Source organism: Melanotaenia boesemani, chromosome 5 (genome assembly GCF_017639745.1).
Source record: "Melanotaenia boesemani isolate fMelBoe1 chromosome 5, fMelBoe1.pri, whole genome shotgun sequence".
In the NCBI taxonomy this organism is placed as follows: Eukaryota; Metazoa; Chordata; class Actinopteri; order Atheriniformes; family Melanotaeniidae; genus Melanotaenia; species Melanotaenia boesemani.
In genome coordinates, this window is record NC_055686.1 from 30,129,962 (window position 1) to 30,157,384 (window position 27,423).

Below are 27,423 nucleotides of genomic sequence, written 5' to 3' on the forward strand. Positions count from 1 at the left end.
AATTTAAGGTGTTTAATTTTAACACATTCCCGAACATTAAGTCAAACACCTACACATAGCTGCAATATTCAGATTCTAGATTAGGTCTTTCAAAGAGCTGTGAAACCTGACAGATGAAGAGGAGAAGGGAAAGTAAATCTAACTGCACTGGTTACTACTGGAAATGTTTGCCTGTATTTACATCTGTCATTAGGAATTGCTGCATCTCCTGGCTAAGGATGGGAATGTTCTCCAGGAAGTGCTTTCATCCCATCCCTCCTCCAGCCCTGCCAGGGTGCCTTATGTCCTCTGGGCTCGACTGAAAAGCAACCTTGGTTGGCACCTCTCTGAGGTCAGGACGGATGAGACTTGGGTGTATCGTTGGACGCACTCTAAGCTGAGCCTCGTGTGCATCAATCGCTATTTAACAACTGAAGCCTCTTGCGTGGCTCTACATGCTGACTATGCTGACTACTACCGGGACAAGTCACCTCATGCACACATATTCCAGCCGCTGGCATGGACATCAGATGAGAGAGAAGATGGTGTGACCAAAGTTTTCCATTTTAACCTGAGAAAGCTTCATGGATTGCCCTACCACCTGGTTTGCTCGGGCCAAATCCTTCTCTTTCTGTCTGAATGCATTTTCAACTACGAGTTTCTGCTTCATAAGGCCTGGGGTCTGTCTGTCCTGGACATAAAGGAGGACCTGAAGAAAGCTGTGCTTCCAGACAAGTAAGTACAACTGAAGAACTTATTACATTTTACTCAGCACTTGCTCTCACTGCAGCTTATTCCTCTGGTTGGGAATTTGTTTATATAGTCTCTCTGATGCATCAGTTCATCCTGTTGAACCTCTCCTGGTCATCAGGGCATTTACGTTCCCTTCCTGCAGGTTGTTGGTGGATGTGGACGTGCTGTCAGGTGCTCTAGAAATGTCCCAGGAGGTGCTGAAGCATGACCCCTGTCAGCTGGCCTCCCAGCTTGTGGGTCGACTGGGACAAATGGTTACTGAGGACCGTCCTGTTGCCAAAGGTATTCCGTGAAAGAGTTTGCATTTGAAGTTTTTTGCGTGTTTTGTCCATGTCGTGAGTCATAAGACTTTATAAATCATTGTGATCTGAAATGTGTGCTGGAATGAATCGCGGATGAACTGAATTAGTTCACTTCATTCAGACTTCTATTCTCGACTTAAAACTGGTTTTTATTCATGTGATGTCCCATTTGCCTCAGTGGTTCTGTGTAACAGAAGTGGTGGTCACCCCAGCTTGTTGTAGACCATAGCATGTGATGAACGTGTCCTTGATCTCTGGAAAACTTGTTTCAGTCATTTAAATCGTGAAACTGATGGAGGTCACTTCAGGGTTCCTCATGTAGTCATAAAAAGGAAGAACAAAGCCAAGAATTTCACAGAAGGACATCGAGAAAAGTGATTTCCAAACATCAAAAAGAGTCTAATCATGTCAGAGCTTTCAGAGATCACTTGGTTAAAGGTTTGGAAAACACTTTGCTTCAGTTGGTTAGCGTGCCTCTCCGTTAGCCAGCCAGATGTTGGAAATAAATTAAACCAGTAGATGTTTTTTTTGGGTAACTTGTCAAGATTGCAGTTGCTAAGCAACAAGACTTTAATTGAGTTAATTTTAATGTAAGATAATGTTTTAGCTTCATCCATCAGGATGTCCTGCAATCTTTATGATGAAGATGATGTAGACTGGACTGGAGAGCAACATCGAAACGCATGTAGCAGCAACGCTGTGAAAACACAATACAGAATTTATCATAAGGGGTTTTAATCCCAACTGCTTTCACCATCCAACCCCAGAAAGTTCTAGTCTTCCAAGATTTTCCATGTTTCCATCTGCTTGGCGTGTTGTAGCTGGTCTGAAGTAGCAGATGGTTCCAGATATCAGGAATAGGTCCAGAAGCTGGTCTGAAGCGGTAGATTGAACTGACAGATATTTCTCTGATTGAATGATTAAATCTTTTTTGAATAACGTAGTAGAATCTATGACATGCCGTAGATCAACTTTTTAAGGTATCTAGAGCTGAACTCACTTCTAAACTGTGGGAACGTCTCATCACATCTTTCTGAACAACATGAGTTTTGGGGGGGGGGTTTGACCACCACATCACTCTCCAGAGGTACACAAATCTGCAAAGGTCATGTGGACTAAATACGAACAACAGGATATAGATCTTGTTTATGCCTTTTTGTAAACCTTTATTAAATGTTTAAGTATAAGAAGTAGCATCAAAAACTAGTATTTAGTATGTATGAGCTGTGTCTGATTCAGGTGACCCACTGAAGTTCAGCTACCTCCATGCCTTCCTGGCTCAATGTGCCCAGTCGTCCATGCCTGTGTTGCTACCATCCTCTACCTGCCTACTGCCTCCAGGAGGCCCTCAGTCCGTCCTGTTGGCAGGTAGTACAGCCCACATTCATATTAATTCAGATAATTACTGCTGAAACATAACTACTGACAGGACAAGCTGCTAGCTTGAATGATGGTGTGATCACCCACCAGGCCACCTGACCAGTGTAACTGCCCTGGGAGGAAGCCAGAGAGGATCCTTGGGTGTCACCAGTGAAGCAGATGGTTCTTTGAGGTTCTGGGATCTGGAGCAGAGACGGATAATCCGTAGCCTGGATGCAGTAGGAGGCCTTGTTGCAGATTGTCTTCTGTTTGGTCTGAATGACAAGCTGCTCATAATCTGCATGAGACAGAGTCTGCAGGTTGAAATCAGCCTCCAGTTCATTCACAACTCATCTACCATGTCTGTTAAACCATCTGAGTAAAGGCCAGATTATAAAAATGTACAAAAGCTTTAGAATCTAAACACATATTATCATATAGCACTATGGGAACGAACTGTTTTTTTTTTTTCGGACTCTGCTGCTGAAGAGAAGGAGGAACTGTATGACGATTAACTAGATAAAGTAATCCATTACCTGTGGCTGTTTTTCAGGTCAGAGAGGTGGAATCTGGCCGAGTTGTGTACTCAGAGGACGAGTCAGTGGACATTCCCATTGTCACCACAACATGTGAAGGACGGCTTCTAGTCGTCTTCTATGATGGAAGTTGTCTAGTCAAGGTTCTGCCAGACTTTTTATACCAATATTTGCAATTAACAGCAGCTTAAACCAGAGACTGTCCAGTAATGAGATCCCACCAGTAGCAGTGCCAGTATGTTCTCAGATAATAAACATCTCTATCAATATTACACATTTATTCATGAGGTGAAGAAGTACTGGTCCCAGTACCAGATACATTAATAACTAAAGCTAGGTCTAGTACTGGTACTGGTACTAGAGACCTTTTGAGACTGGTACTGGTACTAGTACTGGTACTGTTACTAGAGACCTTTTGAGACCACCTTGTTAGCACTTCGAGGTCGTCCATTTTGTTAGCTAGCACTCTCACATTAGCCATAAGAACAGTTGGACAAAATGGTTTGAATTTCCACCATTTGTCTCTCTAGCTCTCGCATGCCCTGCTTAAAAATGATTTATGATTTAGATTTTTTTTATATATAAATGAACGAAAGCTGCTGAACTCTCCACCACAGACTTAAAAGGCACATGAAACTGGACTGATGTTCCTTCTTTCTGCATTGGTGTCGTGTGTGAAAGTGTAATAGTGATGTTCATGGAAAAAAGTGAAGAAATGAAAAGAAATCTTTTTATTTGATCTGCTTCCAGTGTTCTTTATTCAAATAATAAACAATAGTAAATGTGTATTTTTAGTAACAAGTAGCATGGAAATTAATTTTTTAAATAAAAGATACTGAATAAAAACTCACCAACACGAGCCACTCATAACCTCTAAATTAAGTTAAATGAGAAGCTCGGAGTGCAACGAAGATTCATTTGAAAGCCTGAAGAGCCGGCTCTTCTAACGGCTTCTGATGCTTAAGTCATTACCATTCGCAAACATTGTCACTCAATACAGACCTAGTTACAGGGATTTTTATTTTACACCCAAAATTCAAGAGAAAACATGGCCCAGGTTGGAAAATCTTCCTTTTTCTTATGATCTCTGATTGAAATGAATCACTCTCATGTCTGATGTACGTGTTAGGTTTTTGACCTGGCGTCCTCCTGCGCTCTGCTGCACTGTGTTAACATCACATTGGAGAACGAGGCAATCCACAGAGACCGCTCCATTCTGTTGTCCAACAGCTCCATCAGAGACTACGTCCTCTTCGCCTACAGGTCAGACAGCATCAGGTTGCACCTTCTTACCATTACGTCTTTAACAATTATCTGAAAAAGATGGTCCCCAACGGCCCAGATCTCATCACCAAGAGCTTAAACATTTATACCAGACTGTTTAACCTCTGAATAACATTTATAGCTTTGTTTCCACTGAGCTGAATGGTTCAGGTCTGTACTGTCCGCTATTTTTCAGGATAGCGGATCAACTGTACCATATCTGGTCCCCCTTCAGCTGTAGGTCTAAAGAAGAACGCTACAGTACGGTTAGGGTGGAGCTACTGGCGTCACACCGTACAGTCTGTTGATTGGGGAGCAGAAAAACATCCCTTCTTGCAATGAAAGCAAGTTTTTTTGCTTCAACATTCACTCGATAATGAGAACAAGGAGCCAGCAGACAAGGGAAAGGTCTGGTCGGCTCTGGAACTACAAAATTTCCTTCACCATCGTTGTTGGTTGTGTCATGTTAATTTTCATCATGGTTTGGTTCAATAAACCCTGATCTCTGCTGTGTTTCCACAGCAACCGTACTCTTACCTGGGAGGTGGGGTTTAAGTCAGATAGCGATAGATACGTCAACTACGTAACAGCGTGATGTAACAGCGTGATGTAACAGCGTGATGTCACAGCGGTGCGGCGCCTTCCTTGAATTATAACAAAGTATGCAACACAGAAACAAATGAGGAGAAGGGTGGGCATCCAACAGGTTATCTTCTTTCTTTCCACCAATCAGTGGATTGCAGTGTGTCAGTCTCCACCCTTTAGAGTCAGATCCGTAAGATTGGGACCCCAACACAAGGGTTACAAAAAGTGGGACGACTTGGGTTGTATATTCTGGTGCCTTCTCAGTTTTTGCTCTTGGAAACACAAAAAAAGTGTACCATTGGTGAAAACGTAGTTTTACTTTAGTGCACCGTCCTGTCCCGACCTGAACTCTTCCATTCAGTGGAAATAGGGCTTATGTTACCCAGACAATAACTTAAAATACTTGATGTGGTTGTGTGATCTGTTTATTGTCTGAAAAGTTTTATACATCTGTCAAAATAATTACCTTATTGTGCTTGAAATTTGGGCCTGTAGCTAACATTGGGTCTTTTTGAACATGTCGAAAGGCTTATTACCATCAGGCTATTTAATATTCAGCTGTTTGTCTGAATAAAACATGCAGTCAGATCAGTTTCAACCCAAACTAACCCAGCCAAACATGGCCAAAACAGCCACATGGCAGCTCATCACTACAAGGAAGCAGTACATGAAGTGCATATTTTGAACTGCTAAGTATTCAGATCTCTCATTTCAAGTTATTAAAGGATGCAACCTGTTGTAGAATAATATCACATGTCCTCTTTGTCAACAAGATATGAAATCAGGCCTCGATAGTCTCTATCAAATGAACCAACTGGGTCTGAAGACAGCTTTGAATTATTAAAACAGGCTCATGTGTCTGGGTTTATTGTGGCCCAGAGGTGATTCCGTCAGAGATCATATCCTCCACCAAGACCCAGCTGTAGTCCACCTTGTATGGCGACTGGTTCTTGTGTTTGGTGGAGAAATAACAATTAACCAGACTGTCTGGAGAAAACCGAGAGATTATGAAAGCTCAGATTTGCTTTATCATGATATTAAAACATCTAGTTCAAAGTAGTGTGTTGAATCTTCCTAGAACAATCAGTCACAAAGTCCCACCTGACAGGAGGTAATATCAGGTACACAGTAAACAGGGTCACTGGTGTTTGCTGGTAATATTAGAAAGAAGGGATGACTACAACAAGCATCTGCTCATTTACAGTTTGTTCCCATCGGTTAAACTAAACCTCTAAAAATGTAAAAAGCTCAAGTTTTACTAAACATAACAGGCAATACAAACTAAGGTACTTCCACTTCAAGTCAGCTTTATATGTACAGGCCCAGTTCGCAGCTCTCATCTTAGGGAACGTCTACAAGCACAGTCCAATTCAATCCAGTTCATTAGACTTTATAATCCTGTTCAAAATAAAAACATTATACGATCCACATCAGTCCAGCTTAAAACATAAATTCATATAAACCAGTTCATAAAATAATAACCTAGCTAAAGAAACCAGTGGATTGGATCTAATCTTCTCTTTGATTCAATCTGAGCTGCAAGAGGAGACAGTGGAGAGGAAAACCTCCATCAGAACCATAACCAGGACGGACAACCGCCATCAGGACCAGAACCAGGAAGGAAAACCTCCATCAGGACCATAACCAGGACGGACAACCGTCATCAGGACCAGAACCAGGAAGAAAAAGCTCAATTTATTTCTTCATTTTGTTGTCCAGGTGTGGAGGTGAAGCTGCAGTGTTCAGTGCCAGAGGCGGCACAGTGCTGTCTGTCCTGCCTGCACGGCACGATGCTGCATCCATACAAGCTGTAGAGATGACTGAAGACTATCTGTTGCTCTTCTGCAGGTAAAACCTGATCATTTACAGCTGAACATTTTGTGTTCCTTAGACTATGTCAGATGCCAGATGTTATTACTATTAGGCCCATTTCTGCTCCCTTACGTACGTAAATAAGATGTCCCTTTCAAATGTTTTCATACATCGTCGTCCTCATACTTCCATGCATCTTGTACATTGCCATGGTTGTTGAGTCAGTTTCTCCACTAGTGGGCAGTGCTGAGTTCAGAGTTCACTCCCATGAGCCGACGTCAGTTTCATACACCGTTTGGTAATGAATTACTTTAAAGTTATTTCCAAAAGTCCAACACGCCCTAAACACTTGCATAGTCTTTTTTCAAAACCTTACATAACTTCTACATTTGTCTTCGTCATCATTCTTCTTCTACTTTTTTGTTTTCTTCCTGATTCTCTTCTTCAATGTTTTGTTTCTTTTGCTGGTTGCACGTCAGCTTTTCTGCTCAGCACTGTCCCCACGATTTCTGGTGGTATTGCTCTGTCTTCTGCATCAAGCTACAGATAGCTAAGCTCCCTGAAAACGGACCAAATTACGCTCGTAACTGACGCAGAAGACGGACAAACTGGGCCTGAGTTTTCACTCTGTGGAAACGATGATTTGGCGACAACCCCCCTTTAACCACATGTTGGGAACAAATCAGTGGGTTTGCTGATAAGCTTAAAATGTTCCAACTTGGTAAATAATGTTGTGGCCTTTATTTAAGTAAATATAAACCTGTGAATGATTCCTGTAACAACTTATTCAGCTGCTTGAGGGTGTGCCCAATCAGGGATGACAAACTTTCAACGCGTCATGATTTCATTTGATTATAATTCCAATAATTATTGATGCATCTTTTTTTACCTCTGTGCCTACAACTACTTGTGCATCATAGTTTCTAATATTTGTAGTGACAAAGAATAAGAAAACTGGCTCATCTATTGATTAATGCAGGACAGCTTCAGTTTCCATAAGACGAGCCATGGATCCACTCACGACCCGCTGCCTACGCAAACAAAAATTTAAAAAGCAAATGTGTTCTCCATCTACCTAAGCAACTATAGGAGTTGTGCATTTTTCAGCATCCTCAGGAGGTGGAACCTTTACAGACCTTTCTTGGCCAACACTGGCATGTTGATGGTCCACGTCAGACCTAGGCTGATATGTAAAACAAGAAATTTGAAGTTCTGAACTCTTCCCACTTCCTTGTCACTGAAACAGAGGGGTTGATGGTCTCCATGTCTCTTTCTGAAGTCCACCATGAGATCCTCCTCCAGTTAAGGACAAGATATCATCGCGGTTTCAGATCACTACTAACAAGGTTGTGTCGTCTGCAAACTTGACAGTTGTTTTAGAATCATGTATGGCTTTCCCTCCAACCAGTGGCCCCTGGGCTGGAAACGGGCCCTTTGAAAATTTATTTATAGCCCAGAAGCTCCAGAAACTCAGACTGGCTTCTATGAATCTGATGCATGAATGTTTCAGTTTCAATTTCAGTTCATTTATTATGGAAAACCCCTTGAGATGTAACATCTTGTTGTCAAGGGGGACCAAAAAACACAAAGACATAGACATAACAATAGACAAAATAATACTAGAATATAACATACTGTATAACACTATATATAGAACAAAGACAATACACAATACAACGCTTAGCACTTTCTTGCTTTCACAACCCACTTCTACAAAACCTATATACATATCATCATTAACACAGAGTTTAGGTCAGTTACAATTTACACAATTTCAGATTAACACGTTACCACATAAGGAGCAGCGAGGAAATGGATATGAGCGATATGAGTCAGTGATGGATAGACGATTCATGGGTAGCTACGGCAAAGGAAGAGAGAGTGGGTAACCTAAACCTGATGCAAGAAAGATGTAAAATAGATGATGAATAACACCAAATTCAGAGCAAATGGACTAAAAAAGTATTTGTTTACTTTGCCGACAACCACAAATAGGAAACTGGTGGAATAGGTACAGTAATACTGTGATAGTACATCCTGCGACTTAGATATTTAAGTAAACATATAAACACTGCAGGTCCTGGTTAGGATTTATCAAACCCACTTATTGTTAAAGTTAATACTAAACTTTCACCCTTAAAAAATAAATAAAATATGTAATAGGAATTGTAAAGAGGGAGTAAATTAGGGGTCTGGGCAAGCTGCCCTGTGGTGCTCCAGTGTTTAATCTGTGGGGTGTGACTCCCCATAAGCCCTGGTCAAAAAGTCTAAGACCCAAGCACACAGGTGTGTATTGAGATCAGTATTGTTCAGTTTAACAATTAGCTTAAAAAGTAAAAATGAAATAAGGTTTTTCATCAGTTTGAGTTTGAGTGTTCGTCTTAATCTTGTCTACTTTTTATTTTCCAGATATCCATGTAAGAAAGGCGGCGACATCATCCACATTGAGCTCTTCTGCGCCACCACCTTCCTGTACAAGCGATATTTACTCGGCTGCAGTCAGGACTGTATTTCCCAGGTTTCTGTCAACCAGGCAGGGACTCACGCTGTGGCCTTGTGCATCCCCCCTTGTACCGGCATCACTGAGCTTGTCACCTGGAACCTGGAGACGGAGGACCACAAACACATCACTCGCTTTCCAGCTGTGTTGACCAAAGGTCTGTGTGTGGTGGTAATCAGTTTGCTGCTGCATTTGAAAAATGCTTCTTAAAGCCCTTCTGTCATCCTGCAGAAAAAGCTGCAGGAGAAAGATCCAGAGTTCACAAGCCAAACCCATTACAGCCAATATGGGGTACAATAATGTATATGGCATAGTAAACTACATTATCTATTAACAAAATACAGTCAAGGAGGAAACAAACTGAGCAGCATAAATGTTTGACCACGCAATAATGGAAAATTCAGTTAAACTTTATTTATATCATGCCAAGTCACGTCAAGACACTTTTACAGAGACAGTTCGCTTCTGTCTGATTCTTTGTAGTCCAATTATAATCCAATTAAAACGTCCATTGTATTATCCACATTATTCCGGTTGAGGGTGGAGAGAACAAGAAAGAGGGGTCAACAAGCAGCATATCTACGCCAGGGATACCTGCTGAGAAAGAGAAACAGGAACCCAGTGCATCATGGGACGTCCCCGAGCAGCCTCAGCCTAAAGCAGCCAGACTAAAGGGATGAATCAGGCTCACCAAGCCAGACCTGCTATAAAATTTACTAGGAAGGAAAGTTTGAAGATGATCTGAAGGTAGAGAGTCCATGCTTCCTGAAGCCAAACTGGAAACTGGTTCCACAAAGAGGGGTCTCCCATTCTACTTTTAGAACCTCTAGGGACCACCAGTAAACCTGCCGTCTGAGAGTGAAGCTCTGATGGGAAAATCTGGAATGCTGAGATCTGTAAGATCTAATGGAGCCTGGTTACTAAGCTCTTTATATTTGAGGAGAAAAATTTTAAATTCTGTTCTGGATTTAACAGACAGATCCTGGTCCAGAATAACTCCATGGGTCCTTGCTGTAGTACTGGAAGCCACAGTAATTCCATCCATAATAATCCCATAGCTAGACAGTGTCCTCTTGAAGTTCTCAGGTCCAAAGACAGCAACCTCAGTCTGAATTCAATTCCTCCAAGTCTTTTTTGTAGTTAGGACATCTTTGTAATCTGACAGACTGATTGGTTCATTCAGACGTCATGTAGAAGTATAGCTGAGTATCATCTGCATAGCAATGAACATAAACCATGCTGTCTAATAAAATAACATAATAAAAGCATTTACAAGGTAAAAGTATTGGTCCAAGTACAGAACCCTGAAGAACTCCATGATCATTTTTCTGTCTAAACAACTACTGGTCCACTGAATCTTCAAACACTTCCCATGTGTTTTATTTTTCTTTTTGTTTACATTAAATTCAAAATGAGCAGATATTTTTCAATTTTTGGTGCACATGATAAGATAATTTAAAGAAAAAAAGCTCTACAGTTATATTACTTCACCATCAAAGTCGGTTTCTCCAGCTTCATGTTTGCATGAAGGATGTATAAACAGCTGCAGGTTTATTTATTTATTTATTTATTTGGGACTGTTCATTTTAATGAACATGCAATGTATTCATGTAAAATGCCAGATTTAGCAAGATACTGATTTTCATCAGCAATCCCGTTAAAGACACATAAAAACCATGACACATATACAACAAAAATAACAATTAGAATGAAATATTTACAACATAATAAAAACAGTATTGGCTAGGTTAAATCCTGCTGTTTTATTTAAAAAGTGCTAATATTAAAGGTTGAAGGTGTCTGTACTGAAACAAAGTCTATGCAGTCAACTAACTGTGTCTTTGTAAACTACTCTGAATACTGAATACTGAATATGCCAATGTGCCAGCTTCCTGTAAGGATAACATTTGCTTATCAGTCTGTAAATAATCTTATATTTCTCTGATTCACTGCTTTGTTTTGACTAGTGCTTCTCCTTCTTATCTTTCACCTACATTCGGCATCCAGAAAACTCTCTAAAAATGTATTTTTATTTAGGCCCGTCCTTATTAAAATTACTTAAATCTTTTCCATTAGTTCTTTCTCCACTGGATGGGTTTAAATAACTGACCACCACCTTGATAGATGCTGTTGAAAGGGGATAATCAGTGATATTCACATCACCTGTCTGCTGTTTCAACACCATGGCTGTTTGGTACAGGGCAGATGGACTGATGATGAAGCCCAGACTTTGTGTCTGTTGAGCTTAAAACTGCTGATAATCCAGCAAACCAACCCTTGAGGGGCTTTGGCCTCGCTGTTGTGGTGCAAATCAGGAATGTGCAGCCCAGGGAAAGTTCTGGGCATGACTTTGCACTTTTAAGATCATAGGGTTTTATGGAATCAGTCACAAACATTATGTTATAGCTCAAAAGGTTAATTTTGTCTTCTTTTCTTAGCTGTGAACATACAAACAATGTGTTGTCCGGACATTTTCCTTTTTCGTCAGCGCTGTGCTTTGACCTACGCTTCTGCCTGGGCATCTGCAGCGGACAGAAGTACCTTCTCCTGTGGGATCTGACCTCCAGCATCACCGACCAAACTCTCACCTATAACATCCACAAACTCAGGAGTGATGGGACAGAAGATGTCTTCCCACTGGGGAAAACCAGCCGGTATGTATGGAAAGAAATGAGTAAGAAGGGAAAATGAGTTTTTCCCATTTAGGTTCTGGTGGTTATTAAAAATATTTGTCCAACATCGGCTGCACGATTGTGCCATTTGAGCAGAGATGGACTCGTGCTGTAAATTCATTCTCAGGGTTTGATTCCAAGTGAAGTTTTGTTTTGTTTGGATGACACCTGAATGCACCACTGCACTCATAGAACAAGCAAATCAACAAATCCACCACCTTTATCAAAACTGAAATCCACTCAAAAACAGCCTTAATCCTTGATGTGATAGATGGAAGCTTCTGTAGAGGTTTTGATCCATATTGACATGACAGCATCACACAGTTGCTGCAGGTTTGTCGGCTGCATCCATGATGAGAATCTCCCGTTCCACCACATTCCAAAGCTGCTCTACTGGACTGAGATCTGGTGGCTGTGGAGGCCGTTGGAGACCAGTGAACTCATTGTCATGTTCTAGAAAGCAGGTAGAGATGATCTAAACTTTGTGACATGGTGCATTATCCTGCTGGAAGTAGCATCAGAAGATGCTCCACTGTGGTCAAAAAGTACGGTGACCAGGAAGTGCAAGACAATATCAGATCGAGTGAAACACTTTTACATTTTTGCGATACACATTTACAAAATTGAAATGTTTACATTTACAAGTAAAAGCACAAAACACTTTTACCAAGGACTAAACAACTTTACATTTTAGAAAAGACAGCTCTAGAAAACGTACATGTGCAGCTGAATACAGTGCTGAAAGACTTTTACCAACGACAAAGAAACTTTACTGTGATGTGAAAGTCTCTTAAATCCCCTTTCTTCCTCATTCTGATGCTCAGCTTGAACTTCAGCAAGTCATTTTCATGACTACATGCTGCCACATGACTGGCCGATCAGATATTTGTGTTAACAAGCAGGTGAACAGGTGGAGATGATAAGGTGGATGGTGAGTTTATATAGAAGTTGTAATATACAAAATCAGTTCTGCTTTAAACATTTTCATAATGTCAGCTGTTCTTGTGTTAAATAAACAGGATGTTCTGATTTCACCATTTTATTCTTGAGTCTGATGATAATTAACAACGTTGTCTTTTTTCTGACATTTGTCTCCTTGTCAAGATAAAAACGATGGACCAAGGAGAGTGTTTATTTTGGTGCAATCCTTTCTTTTCCAGCATGAATATCAGGCGCACCAGACAACATTGACATCTGATGGCTGTCCTTCTCTGTGTCTCCCTCTGCTGGCAGGTATGCTGTATGCCGCTCCATCAGAACTGGGACGGTGTGTGTGTGGAATCTGGCCAGACAGCGTTTTGTGTGCAGACCAGTCCAAGTGGAGCACAGCCTCTACAGCAGCACCGACGTGGTGTTCGTCCATGACCTCAAACTCTACATCCTCACAGACAGAAACACAAACTCTTTCAATCAGCTTCAGGTCAGTTTCAGGCCTCCTGATGAGGGATAAATGAGTTCAGACTTCTAATCATCGTCTCTGTTTCTGTAACCTTTAGACTCTGCTGGTTTATGATCTGCTCAAGCGAAGCTACGTGAGAAGACAGACAGGGATGGCCATCAGTTCTTGTCTTCAGCATGAGTACCACCTTTTGGAGGATGGAGAGACTCTTCTGGGCTTATCAGAGACCAGGTGAGAGTTAATACATGAAATGCTGGAAGCAAAGTAAATTCTCATCTATATCACAAACAACCATGAACCTTGTCATAAACTAAGAAATACAACTATCATTAAACTTATATAAATAAATATGTTTTCATATGATACGGACGACATCATCACCATCAGTGTAGAGCCTAGAGAATAGACTAAAAAAGAAAAACTTTATTGAAAACAGTGGCCAAAATGAAGTTAATATTTACGAGACTTCAGGTTTTTCTGGAAGTTTGTTCCAAATATCTGGGATGGAAAAAGGAAACTGGACCCAGATCTTTGGTGGCTCATCTGGCCTCAGCAGATCTGGTATAAACTCACCCTCCGCTTCATCAGCTCCACCTGCTCAATGTTAACACAAATATCTGATAAGCCAATTACATGGCAGCATGTAGTCATGAAAACGACTTGCTGAAGTTCAAGCTGAGCATCAGAATGAGAAAGAAGGGGGATTTAAGAGACTTTGAACGTGGCAAAAAGTTTTAGGTTAACTTTGTCAGTTCATAGGTGACGAAACACACAGAAATTTGTCCTCTGCTTTTGACCCATGAGTAGTTACACTAGGAACAGTGGCTCCTCCTGGTGTAACTAGTGATTCTCTGGCACCCGGGGAGCACTTGGTGGGGTTAAGGGTCTTGCTCAGGGCCTACAGTGGTTCACCTTTGCCAGCTTGGGGACTTGAACCCAGGTTCTCCAGACCCAAGCCAGTGATCCAGCGAGCAGCAGTTGTCTGGACCAGGATGCAGCAGAAGACCACACCGGGTGCCTCCTATCAGCTAAGAACAGGAAACTGGGGCTACAATTCACACACTCTCACCAACACTGGACAATAGAAGATGGAGAAATGTTGCTGGTCTGATGAGTCTCCATTTCAGCTCCACATTCAGATGCTTGGCTCAGAATCTGCTGGAAACATCATGAAAACATGGATCCATCCATCTTCTTGGCCCACTTTGCTCCCCTTGGTACCAACCTGGCCTGGTTTAACCAGCACAGCCTACCTGAGTATTGTTGCTGACCATGTCCATCCCTTTATGACCACAGTGGAGCATCTTCTGATGCTACTTCCAGCAGCATAATGCACCATGTCACAAAGCTCAGATCATCTCCACCTGCTTTCTAGAACATGACAATGAGTTCACTGGAATCCAACGGCCTCCACAGCCACCAAAAACTCAGTCCAGTAGAGCAGCTTTGGGATGTGGTGGAACAGGAGATTCTCATCATGGATGCAGCCGACAAACCTGCAGCAACTGTGTGATGCTGTCGTGTCAATATGGAGAAAAAGCGGGGCTTTTCTTGGGTGTAAGTGCATGAAGCTTATTCAGTGCTGAGCTGAGCCAAAGACAAATCTTTCTAACTCAGTCCAGCAAGTAGAAGAGTTAAGCTGAGTGTGGAAGTGCTCCTTAAACTGCTGAGTCTTTTCTCTTAAAGTGGATAAGGACACTGCGAATCGGACAGAGTTTGGTAGATTGTTCCACCACCGGGAAACAACAGATTAGAAGAGTCTAGCTACTGGTGTGGCGCCACATTGTGGTGGCAGCACTATAGGCTTCTACAGTTTAGTTATCAAGAAATCAAAGACAGATTACATTTTTAAAAATATATTTTCATTTGCAAAAGAAATGTTGGCTCCCAATTGCCTGTCAAGTACTGTTTAATTTATTTATTAATTTAAAAAGGACAATGTTTAATAATGAACATAAAAATGTAAATATGCCAGAATTAGCTCACAGCTGCTTTCCATCTGTAGTTCCTGGCAGATGAAGGAAAAATAAAAGCCGTGTATAACAGTAACGACAGAGAATCAAAGCTCATCTACACAACTCAAAACTTGAGACATAATTCAGAGAATAGTCATTACATGTCTGGTTTCTATTCGGCCAACAGCTGAGTTTTATTTTAAATATTTTGTATGTGGCCCTGTCTCTAATATCAGCTGGGATGCTGATCAGATTTCAGTTCCTCTAACTGGTAGCACCTGTTGGTTGAACGCTGTATGTCTATAAGGTCCCACTGATAAAGGCTCTGGTTCCTTTACCACTTATACTGGATTTGAACCTCATGAAGACGTTCAAGGATGGTGGAGAGAGACCATTTAAAACAACATAATTCAAACACACTAGTTTAAATTTCCTAAATTTTGAATATTGTATTTCTGATGTAATAAGCAATTTACAGACAAATTACAGACTAAGATTTAACATTTTTATATGATTAAAAAAAAATTGAGTCCAAGGTAACACCAAGATATTTAAATGAATTTACAATATATAGCTCCTCCCCTTTTACAAATACATGTGGGCTTGACCTTCCTCATGACTTAATGAGCCACTCATCAATACAGGTAATTTTTTCTGAAACTTCCATATCAGCCTTAATAAAAATGACGGCATCATCTGCATAAATATGAGTATTGATATGTTGGTAAATAAGTAAGTTGTTAATAAATAATTAAAATAATTTGGGTCCAAGAATGGGGCCCTGAGGAACTCCAACCTTTCCAGAAAAGGAGATTTGAAGCCACTGACTGAGTTTGGTTTGACAGATATGATTTCATCCAGAAAATTGCTTGTTCTGAAAAATTAAATTTGGTTTTTCCTAGACACTAGAATTCGGAGGTCAGCAGTATCAGGTGCCCTCTTTAAATCGAGAAAGATGACACCAACAACAAGACAACTATCCAAATCATGTTAAACTTTATCTAAAAAAAAGGTTTGTTGCTGTTTCTGTTGAATGTTGGCCATGAAAACCAATCTGCATGGGCTGTAGGAGCGTATGACCCTTGTTTAAATGAGCTGTCAATCATTCAGCAACCCATTTTTCAAAGTTGTTTAAAACAACAGACAACATACTGATTGACCAATGATTTTTATATCATCCTAGACCTAAAAACTGGAGTAATTGTGACTTTCCACACTGTTGGAACAATAGAATGCGTAATTGACAGATTATAATAGAGTCGACTTCCGACTCGTTCATTTCTGCTGTTGAAAAATTAGGTTTAGATTCATTTTCTGGATGGGTGACACATTTTCATATAACATAAATTTTCATTGTTAAATTTCAGGCTAAATTTTTTTTAAAGAAATGATTAAATTCAGTTGTTACAACAGCTGAATCGTTTACCAATTCATTGTTAATTTGTAGTTTCCCTCTTCCAATAATTTTATAAATCGTTTGCCAACCTTCTTGCCATCAGCATCAGCAGACTCAATAACTGGCATAAAAATTTGTTTTAGCTCTGTACATTACTGGAATTAGTTTGTTTCTTGCTGACGTGAAAAGTTGCCTGTCTGAGGTAAGTCCACTATGAGACAATATCCCTGGTCATCAGTTGAGTTTCTGTTGGATCTTCTTACAGAGACCATCTCGTCCTCTGGGATCTGAACTCTGGCTCCATCAAACACGAGCTCAAACCACCATCCCACAGAGAGAAGAGGAGCGTTGTCCAAGACCAGCAGCCTCACCCAGCTCCACACAGACGGACCACATGTGAGCCTGATCCTCTTCACTCAGTCTCTGCACAGCAGTGTGCAAAATATTTAAATCTACCATGTTTAAGACATTATATGGTGTACCAATCTCAGATAACATCGTTTGGCATGATCTCATGATTTACACAACGTGAGTTGGAGTATTTATTGTGAGTACATTCAAAAAATGAAGTACCTAAATGTACGTTCACACTACTGCTGTTTGGTCCACTTTAAACAGACCGTGGTCCGATTCATTTTGTGCAGTGTGAACACCAACCCGTGCTCTGAAGCGGACCAAAGAAGCGGACTCTGGTCCGCTTGAAAGCCGGGGGTCTCGGTTCACTTGCAAACAGACTCTCCAGTGGACCAAAACTAAAGTGACGCGTGCCAACTGTGATAAGGCATCAAGAAACAGAAGGAAGTGATGCAGAGTTGTTTGGGTAGGAGGAAAAACAGCCCACTGTAAGACCAGAGTCCTGCACAGGTCCAATATTACCAACCTGGACCCACCCAAACCCGTTAGGATGACCAAACCCGACCGTTAATATTCACCATTAAAAACTGGACCCGACCCACATCCTGACCTGCATGTTAACACATTAAGTAACTTCAGTCCCTCCCTTCACTACATCTCTTTATTTTATTCATTCTTCTGTTTGAAGTGATGCTGCTGTTTTATCATCGTTTTACAATAAAATTTACAATTTACAATAAAAAAGGAAAAGATGGTAAAAACAGTTGAAGGTTTATTTTAAGCAGAACTTGCTGTTAACATTTTTAACTTTGATATCGCACTGAACCACCAGACCACCTCCCTGTAGTCTGTTATTTTGCCACTTAGGGGCTTTATTCATTTAATTGGGAAATCGCTGCATCAACACGATCCACAGTTTTAGCTGTGTTCTCCGTTCCTGTCTGAATCCCGTAACCAGAGCGGAAAAATCTCTATCTGGCTGCGCTGGACGCCGGTATGGTGAAAACACTCCTGGCACGTTGATCCGCTTCACTTAAGTTTGAACACAAACCCAAATGTTCCACTACTGCATGATTGCACATGTGGATCACATGAAAACTTTCCAAAACCACATCTGTGCACATGTGGATCGCATGTGTGTTTTATTTAAGGGAAAAGCATTGTTCATGATTGGTGGATTGGTGGATAGCTTTGTTTTCCTTGTTTCTGCTGCTCAAGTCATGGAAATGAAGGAGTTTACTTCAGGATTCCTCATGAAGTCATAAGGAAGGCAAGCCAAGGATTTTATGAAAAGATCTAGAGAAAAGATTTGCAAATCTGTGGCTGGAATTGAAAGGAGTTGAGTTAGATCATGTCAGAGTTTTTAGTGGTAAAGTTTCAGAAATCCCTTTACTTCAGATGTTTAGGGTCCTTCTCTTTTAACAGCTGTAGCATCTTCCTGGTTTTACTCATCAGCGTTGCGGCTGCTAAGCAAGAAGCCGACGACACACAAGTTGAGCTAATTTCACTTCTAAATGTTAAATGTTTTAGCTTCATCCACCAGGATGTCCTGATGAAGATTACGTAAACTGGACTTCTAGAAGACTCTTTAGGCCATGATAGGCAAGGCAAGTGCTTTTTAAAGGCAAAATATCCAGTAAAATAGATTTGAAATTTAAGAACAAACTAAAGAAAAGCATAAATGACTAAATAGAATCAATCAACGTATAATTTTAGGAGCAGAGTCTCAGTTATTATTGTCCTCCACTGCTCAGATAGCGAGCTACAGGAGATGGAGGGAGCACAGTGCAGAGAGGACAGAGGAGGAAAAACTCCCTCCTCATGCAGTCTCAGATGAAGGATGAAAAGCCTCTTCAGCTCTTCCCAGTGAGAAGTTCCAACTCACAAACACCTTAATAAGATGAGGTGAAGACCAGGTTCATGCTTTGACGGCCTGGGGAAGGAGCTGGTCAGAGTTTTATGTCCGGTATCAAGTAAAGCTAGAAAATGCAGGAGTGTAGATGTAAATTCACAGATGAACCTTCTTGGTGGTGATGCAGGGGAAGTTCAGTCCATGACATGCAGAGCAGTTCTGCTTAAACACATGGGTTTCTTTTGTGTTTATATTTATTACGTTTTGCTTTATAAAAGGAACTAACACAGGACAGAAAGACATTCGGTCCAGATGTGTCTCCTCCACTACATGGACTTTACCCCATAGTTTTCCACACATTAAGGCCTTCACTTTATTTCATTTTTAACCAATAAAGAAAAAAAAGTTATTTTATGTTGATGGTACATATCCAGTAAAAAATGTCAGAAGATCAGTGGAAAGTAGCTCCATTACAAACAATGTTCTTCAAGGTGAATTAAGCTCGTCATCATACTGTTGTAGCCTTGAATGTGGACACATCCACACGGTCATGATGCCACATGTGATAAACTACACTACACCAACCCCCACCCCCACTAAAGTCTGCACTTTTTCACCAACTCTGGTCACCCTTGTTTCCATCAAACACACATAGCAACAGCGCTATAACAACACCAAAGGTTGTTCTTCCAGGAGCAGAAACAATACAGAATTTATCATGAAGGGTCTTAATCCCAGCTGCTACCATCGTCCACACACCAGGAATTCTAGATTTTCCATGTTTTCATCTGCTTGTCCATGTAGAAGCTGGTCTGAAGAAGCACATGGTTTTAGAAATCAGGAACTGAACCGACAGCTATATCTCTGATCCAAAGATGAAATCTTTCTTGGATAACGTAGAAGGATATATGTCAAGCTTCCCTGAAGCTGGTCCTCCAGCTCCAGTGTCCTGCAGATCTTTGATGTTCCCCTGCTGCAGCACATCTGATTCAAATGAAAAGCTTAAACTTATTATTTGTAATTTGGTCCGTTTTCAGGGAGCTTAGCTATCCATCGCTTGATGCAGAAGACAGAGGAATACCACCAGAAATCACAGGGCAGTGCTGAGCAGAACAGCTGACGTACAACCAGCAAAAGAAACAAACCAGAGAAGAAGATAATGAAGATGAGCACAAAAACTGTAGAAACTGCGCAAGCTTTTAAAGAAAGACTACATGCAAGTGTTTAGAGCGTGTTGGAAATAACTTCATAGCGACGCATTACTGCTGCTAAACGGAGTGAACTCTGAACTCAGCACTGCCCCCTAGTGGGGTAACCATGACAACGCAAAAGACGCATGGCAGCATGAGGATGATGACGTATGACAACGTTTGAAATGGACGTCGCTATTACGTACGTAAGGGAGCATAAACGGGTCTTTAGAGAACAGGAAGTGATCTGTGTGAGAGCTGATAGTAAATCCTTTCACCACACGTTCCTGGCTGAGGGGCATGGCCTCACACGTTCTGTAGGACCACGACATCCTCCAGTCAGTTGCACCTACAAACTCTTTCCATAACAGTTATGAACAGGATGTTGGACAGGTATCTGGATTTTTAATATGAAATGAAGTTTCTGTACATGGCTCATTTCTTTTTAAACTGGAAGCTGTTTCTTTCTCTACCTCAGTGATGCGCTGGGACGTCCGGACAGAGAGCCTGTCTGCAAAGAAGAGGAGGCTGGAAAGGGAGGCAGAGAGGGAGAAAGAGGAAAAAATGAGACTGGACAGAGAGAAGTTCAACGTTACTGACCAGTATCTCCTTAGTGGAGATGAACAGGTAGATAACCCACCTGCATCCTCCTTTAATCTTTAAAACAAACCCACTGAGTTAAAGCAATACTTGCAACCAAATATTCAGTTGGATCAAAAATGTCTCTACACACTCTTAGGTGTGTCAAACATAAGGCCCTGGGGCTATAACCGGCCCACCATGATGAGTTTGGTAAATGTGAAAATAACAGATAAAATAAACTGTAATATTTAAATAAAAGTAAATGTAATCTCTAATGTGTCCAGGTGAGGTTTCATGTTTTCTGTTTAAATGTAGAAAGGCGAGTTTATCTGTAGCACGATCCAGCCACAAGATTCAAAAAGCTTTACAGAATACAAGAAGCTTCATTTAACAATAAAAACAAACGAAAAAACATCAGATAAAAACAGTATAAAATGTTCAGGTTTAAAAATTCCAGCTTAAAAGAACCAGATGTGGATCCTGACTCTAAATAAAAACTAGTGAAATGCAGCAGAGAACAGCTGGGTCTTTAAAGACCCACTCCAATGCTTATTTGGAAGTATTTAAAATGTTGTCATTGGTCTTTAAATTGTGATTATTAAGTTTTTCGTAAAAATCACAAAACCTGTGCCCCTTTCCAGGACCCTGAAGAGAACCAGTAGCTCATTAAAAATTCGGCTCTGAGTTGTGGGTAGAGTCAGTGCTGCTCTCTTACAGCAAACTTTTTCGGTAAATAATGAAAGCTAATGTGATTAGCAACCCACTGCACATGAGTGTCAATCCGCCATCTCTTCGTCCTCAGAGTCAGAACGGGCGGAGAGGGCGGGGCAGGAGGTTGTGGCCTCGGCCTGTGGGGTTATGACGTGTAAATGTAGGTCTGTCTGAGCTCGCCTTTTTCTGCCCGCCATTGATTCACAATTATTTAAATGCAAAAATACTCATAAAAGTCATTTTGATAAATTGTTTCACAAGCTATGTCCTCAAGCATCAGATAAATGCCACATGTGACCAACATGAAAACATGATTTTCACCGGAGCGGGTCTTTAACCTGGATTTAAATTAACTGAGTGTTTCAGCTGATCTGAGGCTTTCTGGGAGTTTGTTCCAGACATGTGGAGCATAGAAGCTGAATGCAGCTTCTCCATGTCTTGTTCTGACTCTGGGAACTGATAAGAAACTGGAACCAGATGACCTGAGGGTTCTGGTAGGTTCATACTGGGTCAAGAGGTCACTGATGTATTTTGGTCCTAAACCATTCAGAGCTTTATAGACCAACAGCAGAACTTTAAAATCTATCCTCTGACGAACAGGCAGCCAGTGTAAAGACCTCTGAGCTGGAATGATGTGGTCCACTCTCTTAGGCCCAGTGTGGAGATGCCTTTTTTATCCTCTCCAGCTACATCTTACTCCCCTAATGTTACCTTTCACCTATATCTAAGACAAGGAGCGCTGTAGAAACGGCTGCTGCCTCAGACTGCCTGATCCTGTTTGTGTTATATGTTGTTATTGTCTAGTCTTGGATGGGTTGTACTGGAAACATAAATTTCCCTGCAAGGGATTAATAAAGTATTTCTGATTCTGATTCTTGGTCTTAGTGAGGACTCGAGCAGCAGAGTTCTGAATAAGCTGCAGGTGTCTGACTGATTTTTTAGGTGGAACCTGTAAAACACTGTTACAATAATCAAGCCGACTAAAGATGAAAGCAGGGACTAGTTTTCCAGGTCCTGCTGAGACATCAGATCTTTTACCCTTGACATATTCTTAAGGTGATAGTAGGTTGACTTTGTAATTCCCTTAATGTGTTTTTCAAAGTTTAGATCTGACTTGTTCCATCTTTTCTATCTTTCTGACTTTATGGATGTGACGTCAGTTTATATGACGAGATGAGTCAGTTCGGGTGGTCAGGATTACTACACGTTGGGTTAACTGGTCTAGGGCTTTTTAATCAGAATAATTACAGCTTACAAATGAATTAATCATGATTAATCACCATTCATGACTATGCCTGAAATATTCCTGTTTTTACTCTATTGCATCAACAAAAAGAATCAAAGCTCACTTGGGTTTTTCTTCGCATTTATACATTAAATGATCACTTTATTTGTAATAATCAGCTCAATATTACATCAAATCAAGACCTTAAAAACATCTCCTTTGTGCCCCCTTTTCCTGGTCAGTACTCCTGCCTGGCCCCCCATCAGACCTTCTCTAGACCCGCCCCTGCACAGCTGAAGTCCTGCTCTGGTTTATATCTCAGAGCCTGTTTATAACTTCTCTCACCGTGTTTATGGCCCATAACGATCAGACCTGAATCTCTAACAACTGTAGCAGCAACAATCTGGAGAAGACGCCTCCTGGCTTCCTTTGCTGTTTAACTCTCACCTGATCATCTTCATAGATCTGTGCATGTCTGATGGCTCGTAGATTTACAGCTGTGTCACAAAAACCTCATTAATACTGAAAAGTTATAGGAAATAAAGGGAATCAATATCTATATCAATATCAATATATCTAATCAATAACTGAAACACTGTTATCAACTTTTTTTAATTCTTAAGCTTCATGTGACAGTAACATGGATCTGATTAACATAAGATAGATAAATACAGCTTACTTTGTGTGTGTGTGTGTGTATACATACATATATATATATATATATATATATATATATATATATATATTTCCAGGTTATAATCTTGTTTTACTGGTCCGACCCACTGGAGACCCGACTGAGCTGAATGTGGAACCTGGACTACAGCGAGTCTGGCATCTCTGCTGTAGTGACTCCACAGAATCCTTTTTTTTAATAGATTCTCAGATTACTTAATGAACAAGAACCAAAAACTGAAATCATTCAGGAAGTTTTCTGAAATGTGTTTTCCAGGTGGTGGTGTGCTCCTACTTTGCTCACCATCTCAACGTGTTCAGTGTGGCCTCCCGGGAACACCTCCACACCCTGGAGGAAAAGACATCCCTGCTCAGCCTCCAGCCTGCAGATCTGACCCACACCGGCAGCCATCTGGTGCTGACAGCCTACGATGAGGAGCAGAGGAGCACTGATGTCACCCTGTGGGACCTGCTCAGAGGAACGGTGGGATATCCGTCTTCCTCTGTGATTCAGATTCATTTATACGATGAGTTTTTCCGATTCCTGAGAGTGAAACCAGATGGAGGATGACTTGCTGATTGACCCAAAGTTGTGCTTCATCCAAATCTTTCTAGGTGGAGCAGAGGCTGAGGAATGAGCCGGGGGTTAGCTGCATAGCTGTCACAGACGGCGCAGAAAGGATCGTTTTTGGAGTCTCTGGAGGGAAAAGGTAATAGTTTCATATCTTAATGTTGTGTCCTTTAACTTTTATCCAGCTTCATATGGAGTGAGAAATCGGTCTCAGGACATTAAAAATGTGCATTACGTGATTCATAAATGTATAAAAGAATTTCTGAGTAACTTTGGGTGCTGAATCAAACCCACAGAATTCCAGATTTTTCATTTTAGCTGTGTTTGTCCAGGAAAGTCATCACTTTTACAAACACAGTTCGATTCAATCCAGTTCACCGTAGTCGACTTATAACCCAGTTAAACCAAGTCCATCATATGATCACATCAGTCCCAGTTCATACCAGTTATGGCCTGGCTAAGGAAAACCTCCATCAGAACCGGGAAGGACGGCCATCTTCCTGGATCGGTTGGTGGAGAGGACAGGAAAGAGGAGTGACCCAGCAGCAGAACTTTAATCCAGGGATTCCTGTTGAAAAAGAAGAAGAGAAACACTAATGAATGAACAACAGTGTCAGATGTTTCTACATCGAGAGCACAGAGAGCAGAGAGGAGCCCAGTGCATCATGGGACGTCCCCCAGCAGAGAGGAGCCCAGTGCATCATGGGACGTCCCCCAGCAGAGAGGAGCCCAGTGCATCATGGGACGTCCCCCAGCAGAGAGGAGCCCAGTGCATCATGGGATGTCCCCCAGCAGCCTCGGCCTATAGCAGCAGGACTAGAGGGATGGGTCACCACGCCAGACCTGCTATGAGATTTACCAGGAAGGAAAGTAAAATGATCTGAAGGTGGAGAAGGGGTCTGCTTCCCAGTTTTCATGCATAACTCTTAGACAGGATGCTCCTCATCCTGGGAATATTATGTATGGAGTAGAAGGTAGTTTGCTGGGGAAAAATCCACACAGAGATTTAACAAACGCACTGATAAAAATGCTGAATCTTTTTTTAGTAAATAATGTTCCTGTTAGGGTTCAGTTAGTGTTTCATGTTCTCTCTGACAGACTGATGGTGTGGGAGCCCTTCAGGGGAAACTGTAAGAGCATCAGCGGTTATGGGACTCTGAGGATAGACATGACCAGCAAACTCTTTGTGACTGATGGGGGAAGCAAAGCCTTCCTGCTGGCAGGTAAGAAACAGAAACTACACCTTGTTAAGAGCCGGCAGGTTTAATTAGAGCTTCAGTCATGTGACCAAGATGAGAGCTTTTCTTCTCCCTGATGCTGCTTTCACATGAAGGTGTCAAAACATCTGAACCCTGCTGGACTAAAGTAGGCTTTTTATATGACAGCCTGTTTACTGTATGTCCCATAAAGACAAGACCAGTCCACCAGCTTCACCAGTAAACCTAAAATACATTTGACAGGAAATTAGAGCAGATGAAAGAAGAACACAGAGGTACAAGGAAACTTACAGGGACTCCTAAAGGTGTTAAATCACTGTTACCATCCTCTTCATCAGGACCACCTTCTAGTACCGGGTCGAACCTTTTTAATCCTTGGTATGATAGATGGAAGCAGGTGGTGGAAACCTTCCTCAGAGGTTTTGCTCCATGTTGGCATGACAGCATCACACAGTTGCTGCAGGTTTGTTGGCTGCATCCATGATGAGAATCTCCCGTTCCACCACATCCCAAAGCTGCTCTACTGGACTGAGATCTGGTGGTTGTGGAGGCCGTTGGAGTCCAGTGAACTCATTGTCATGTTCTAGAAAGCAGCTGGAGATGATCTGAGCTTTGTGACATGGTGCATTATCCTGCTGGAAGTAGCATCAGAAGATGCTACACTGTGGTCATAAAGGGATGGACATGGTCAGCAACAATACTCAGGTAGGCTGTGCTGGTTAAACCAGGCCATGTTGGTACTAAGGGGAACAAAGTGGGCCAAGAAGATGGATGGATCCATGTTTTCATGATGTTTCCACCAGATTCTGAGCCTAGCATCTGAATGTGGAGCTGAAATGGAGACTCATCAGACCAGCAATGTTTCTCCATCTTCTATTGTCCAGTGTTGGTGAGTGTGTGTGAATTGTAGCCTCAGTTTCCTGTTCTTAGCTGACAGGAGGCACCCGGTGTGGTCTTCTGCTGCATCCTGGTCCAAACAACTGCTGCTCGCTGGATATTTTCTCTTCTTCAGACCATTTTCTGGAAACCCTACAGATGGTTGTGGGTGGAAATCTCAGTAAATACCCAGACCAACAACCATGCCACGAGTTTGAACTTCAGTTTGTGGCAGCAAGAGGCTGCTGTTTGATTGGCTGGTTAGATATTTGTCTAAACAGGAAGTTGGGCAGGTGGAGCTGATAAAGTGGAAGGTGTGTGTGTAAATAGCAGCAATAGCAACAGTTTTATTTTGATAAACTAATGCTTACATGCTAAAAGAAACATTTGGGTTTATTCATTGTTTATCTTTACTGACAGAATCTCAAAATAACCCACAGCTCTTATTCTAGCTTTCCCATGAAATGTGACATTTTGCATCTTTTTGCAGTTCAAATGTTTTAAGATAAACATATCAACATATAAACATAGATAAGATAAAATCACAAATAACATGAGGCTTGAGATTAAATGTGTTATGACTTTAATCAACAGTAAATACGTCAGGTCAACAGATAGGAACCGGAGTGGGCGGAGTTACAGATATTAACCGGAGTGGGTGGAGTTACAACACGACTCAGGTCAACATGAACTTCAGTGCTTTTATTCCCAGAATTACAGCTCTGAGAAACTGTGGGCCACATGAATTTATAGCAAATTAGTAAAACTTGTTAATCTATCTGCATCTCAGACTATAAACCCTATACAGTCATTAGCATGTCCTACATTGACATGATTGTGTGTTGTGTGATGGATCCCATCCTGGTTTGGATTTATTTGCTGGCATAATCAGTGTTGGCAGAAGCAAAACCTTGGTATACATATTTATATCTCCCACCTCATCCCTGCTTGTGCATGTATTGATTTCTAGTGTTTGTGGACATGCCATCCTCCAGATACGTTTTCTGATTAATGGATTCTGTGTTGTCATGGTGATCCAGGCCAGGTGAGTCTGTGGGACCTGGAGAAGTGTTCGGTCCTATCGGTACTCTCTCTGGATGCAGACGTCAGCTGTGTGAAGCTGCTACCTGGACGCCAGAGCTCCCTGGTCCTCGGCCTCAGCCACAGCCCTGCCCTCATCGCCGTCTCAACACCCACCGCCAGCTCAGGAAGTCACATCTCTGGAGGAGAAGACCTGTTTGGAGAGTCCAGCAGCAGTGAAGACGAGGAATTGTAGAGTTCAACCTGTTTTATCAGTAATTTTCACAGCGCGTCGCATGATTGTCCATCCATCCATTTTTTAAGATGCTCCACTGTGGTCAGAAAGGGATGGACATGGTCAGCAACAATACTCAGGTAGGCTGTGCTGGTTAAACCAGACCACGTTGGTACTAAGGGGCCCAAAGTGGGCCAAGAAGATGGTTGGATGTTTTCATGATGTTTCCAGCAGATTCTGAGCCTAGCATCTGAATGTGGAGCTGAAATGGAGACTCATCAGACCAGCAACGTTTCTCCATCTTCTATTGTCCAGTGTTGATGAGTGTGTGTGAATTGTAGCCTCAGTTTCCTGTTCTTAGCTGACAGGAGGCACCCGGTGAATATAAATGCTGTTTTTATTTATCT

General features: G+C 41.5%; 1 protein-coding gene across 1 annotated transcript; it reads left to right on the forward strand.

Annotated features, from left to right (window-relative positions):
* Positions 1–631: 631 nt before the first annotated feature.
* On the forward strand, positions 632–27,183 carry LOC121640694. Its single transcript, XM_041986534.1, has 15 exons — positions 632–714; positions 875–1,014; positions 2,947–3,072; positions 4,059–4,192; positions 6,497–6,625; positions 8,999–9,246; positions 11,578–11,743; positions 12,995–13,181; positions 13,258–13,391; positions 16,777–16,907; positions 20,386–20,534; positions 23,375–23,581; positions 23,713–23,807; positions 24,767–24,891; positions 26,802–27,183. Exons 2-15 carry the CDS (start codon positions 937–939, stop codon positions 27,035–27,037), a joined length of 2,145 nt encoding a protein of 714 aa, XP_041842468.1. The 5' UTR covers positions 632–714; positions 875–936; the 3' UTR covers positions 27,038–27,183.
* The last annotated feature ends 240 nt before the right edge of the window (positions 27,184–27,423 follow it).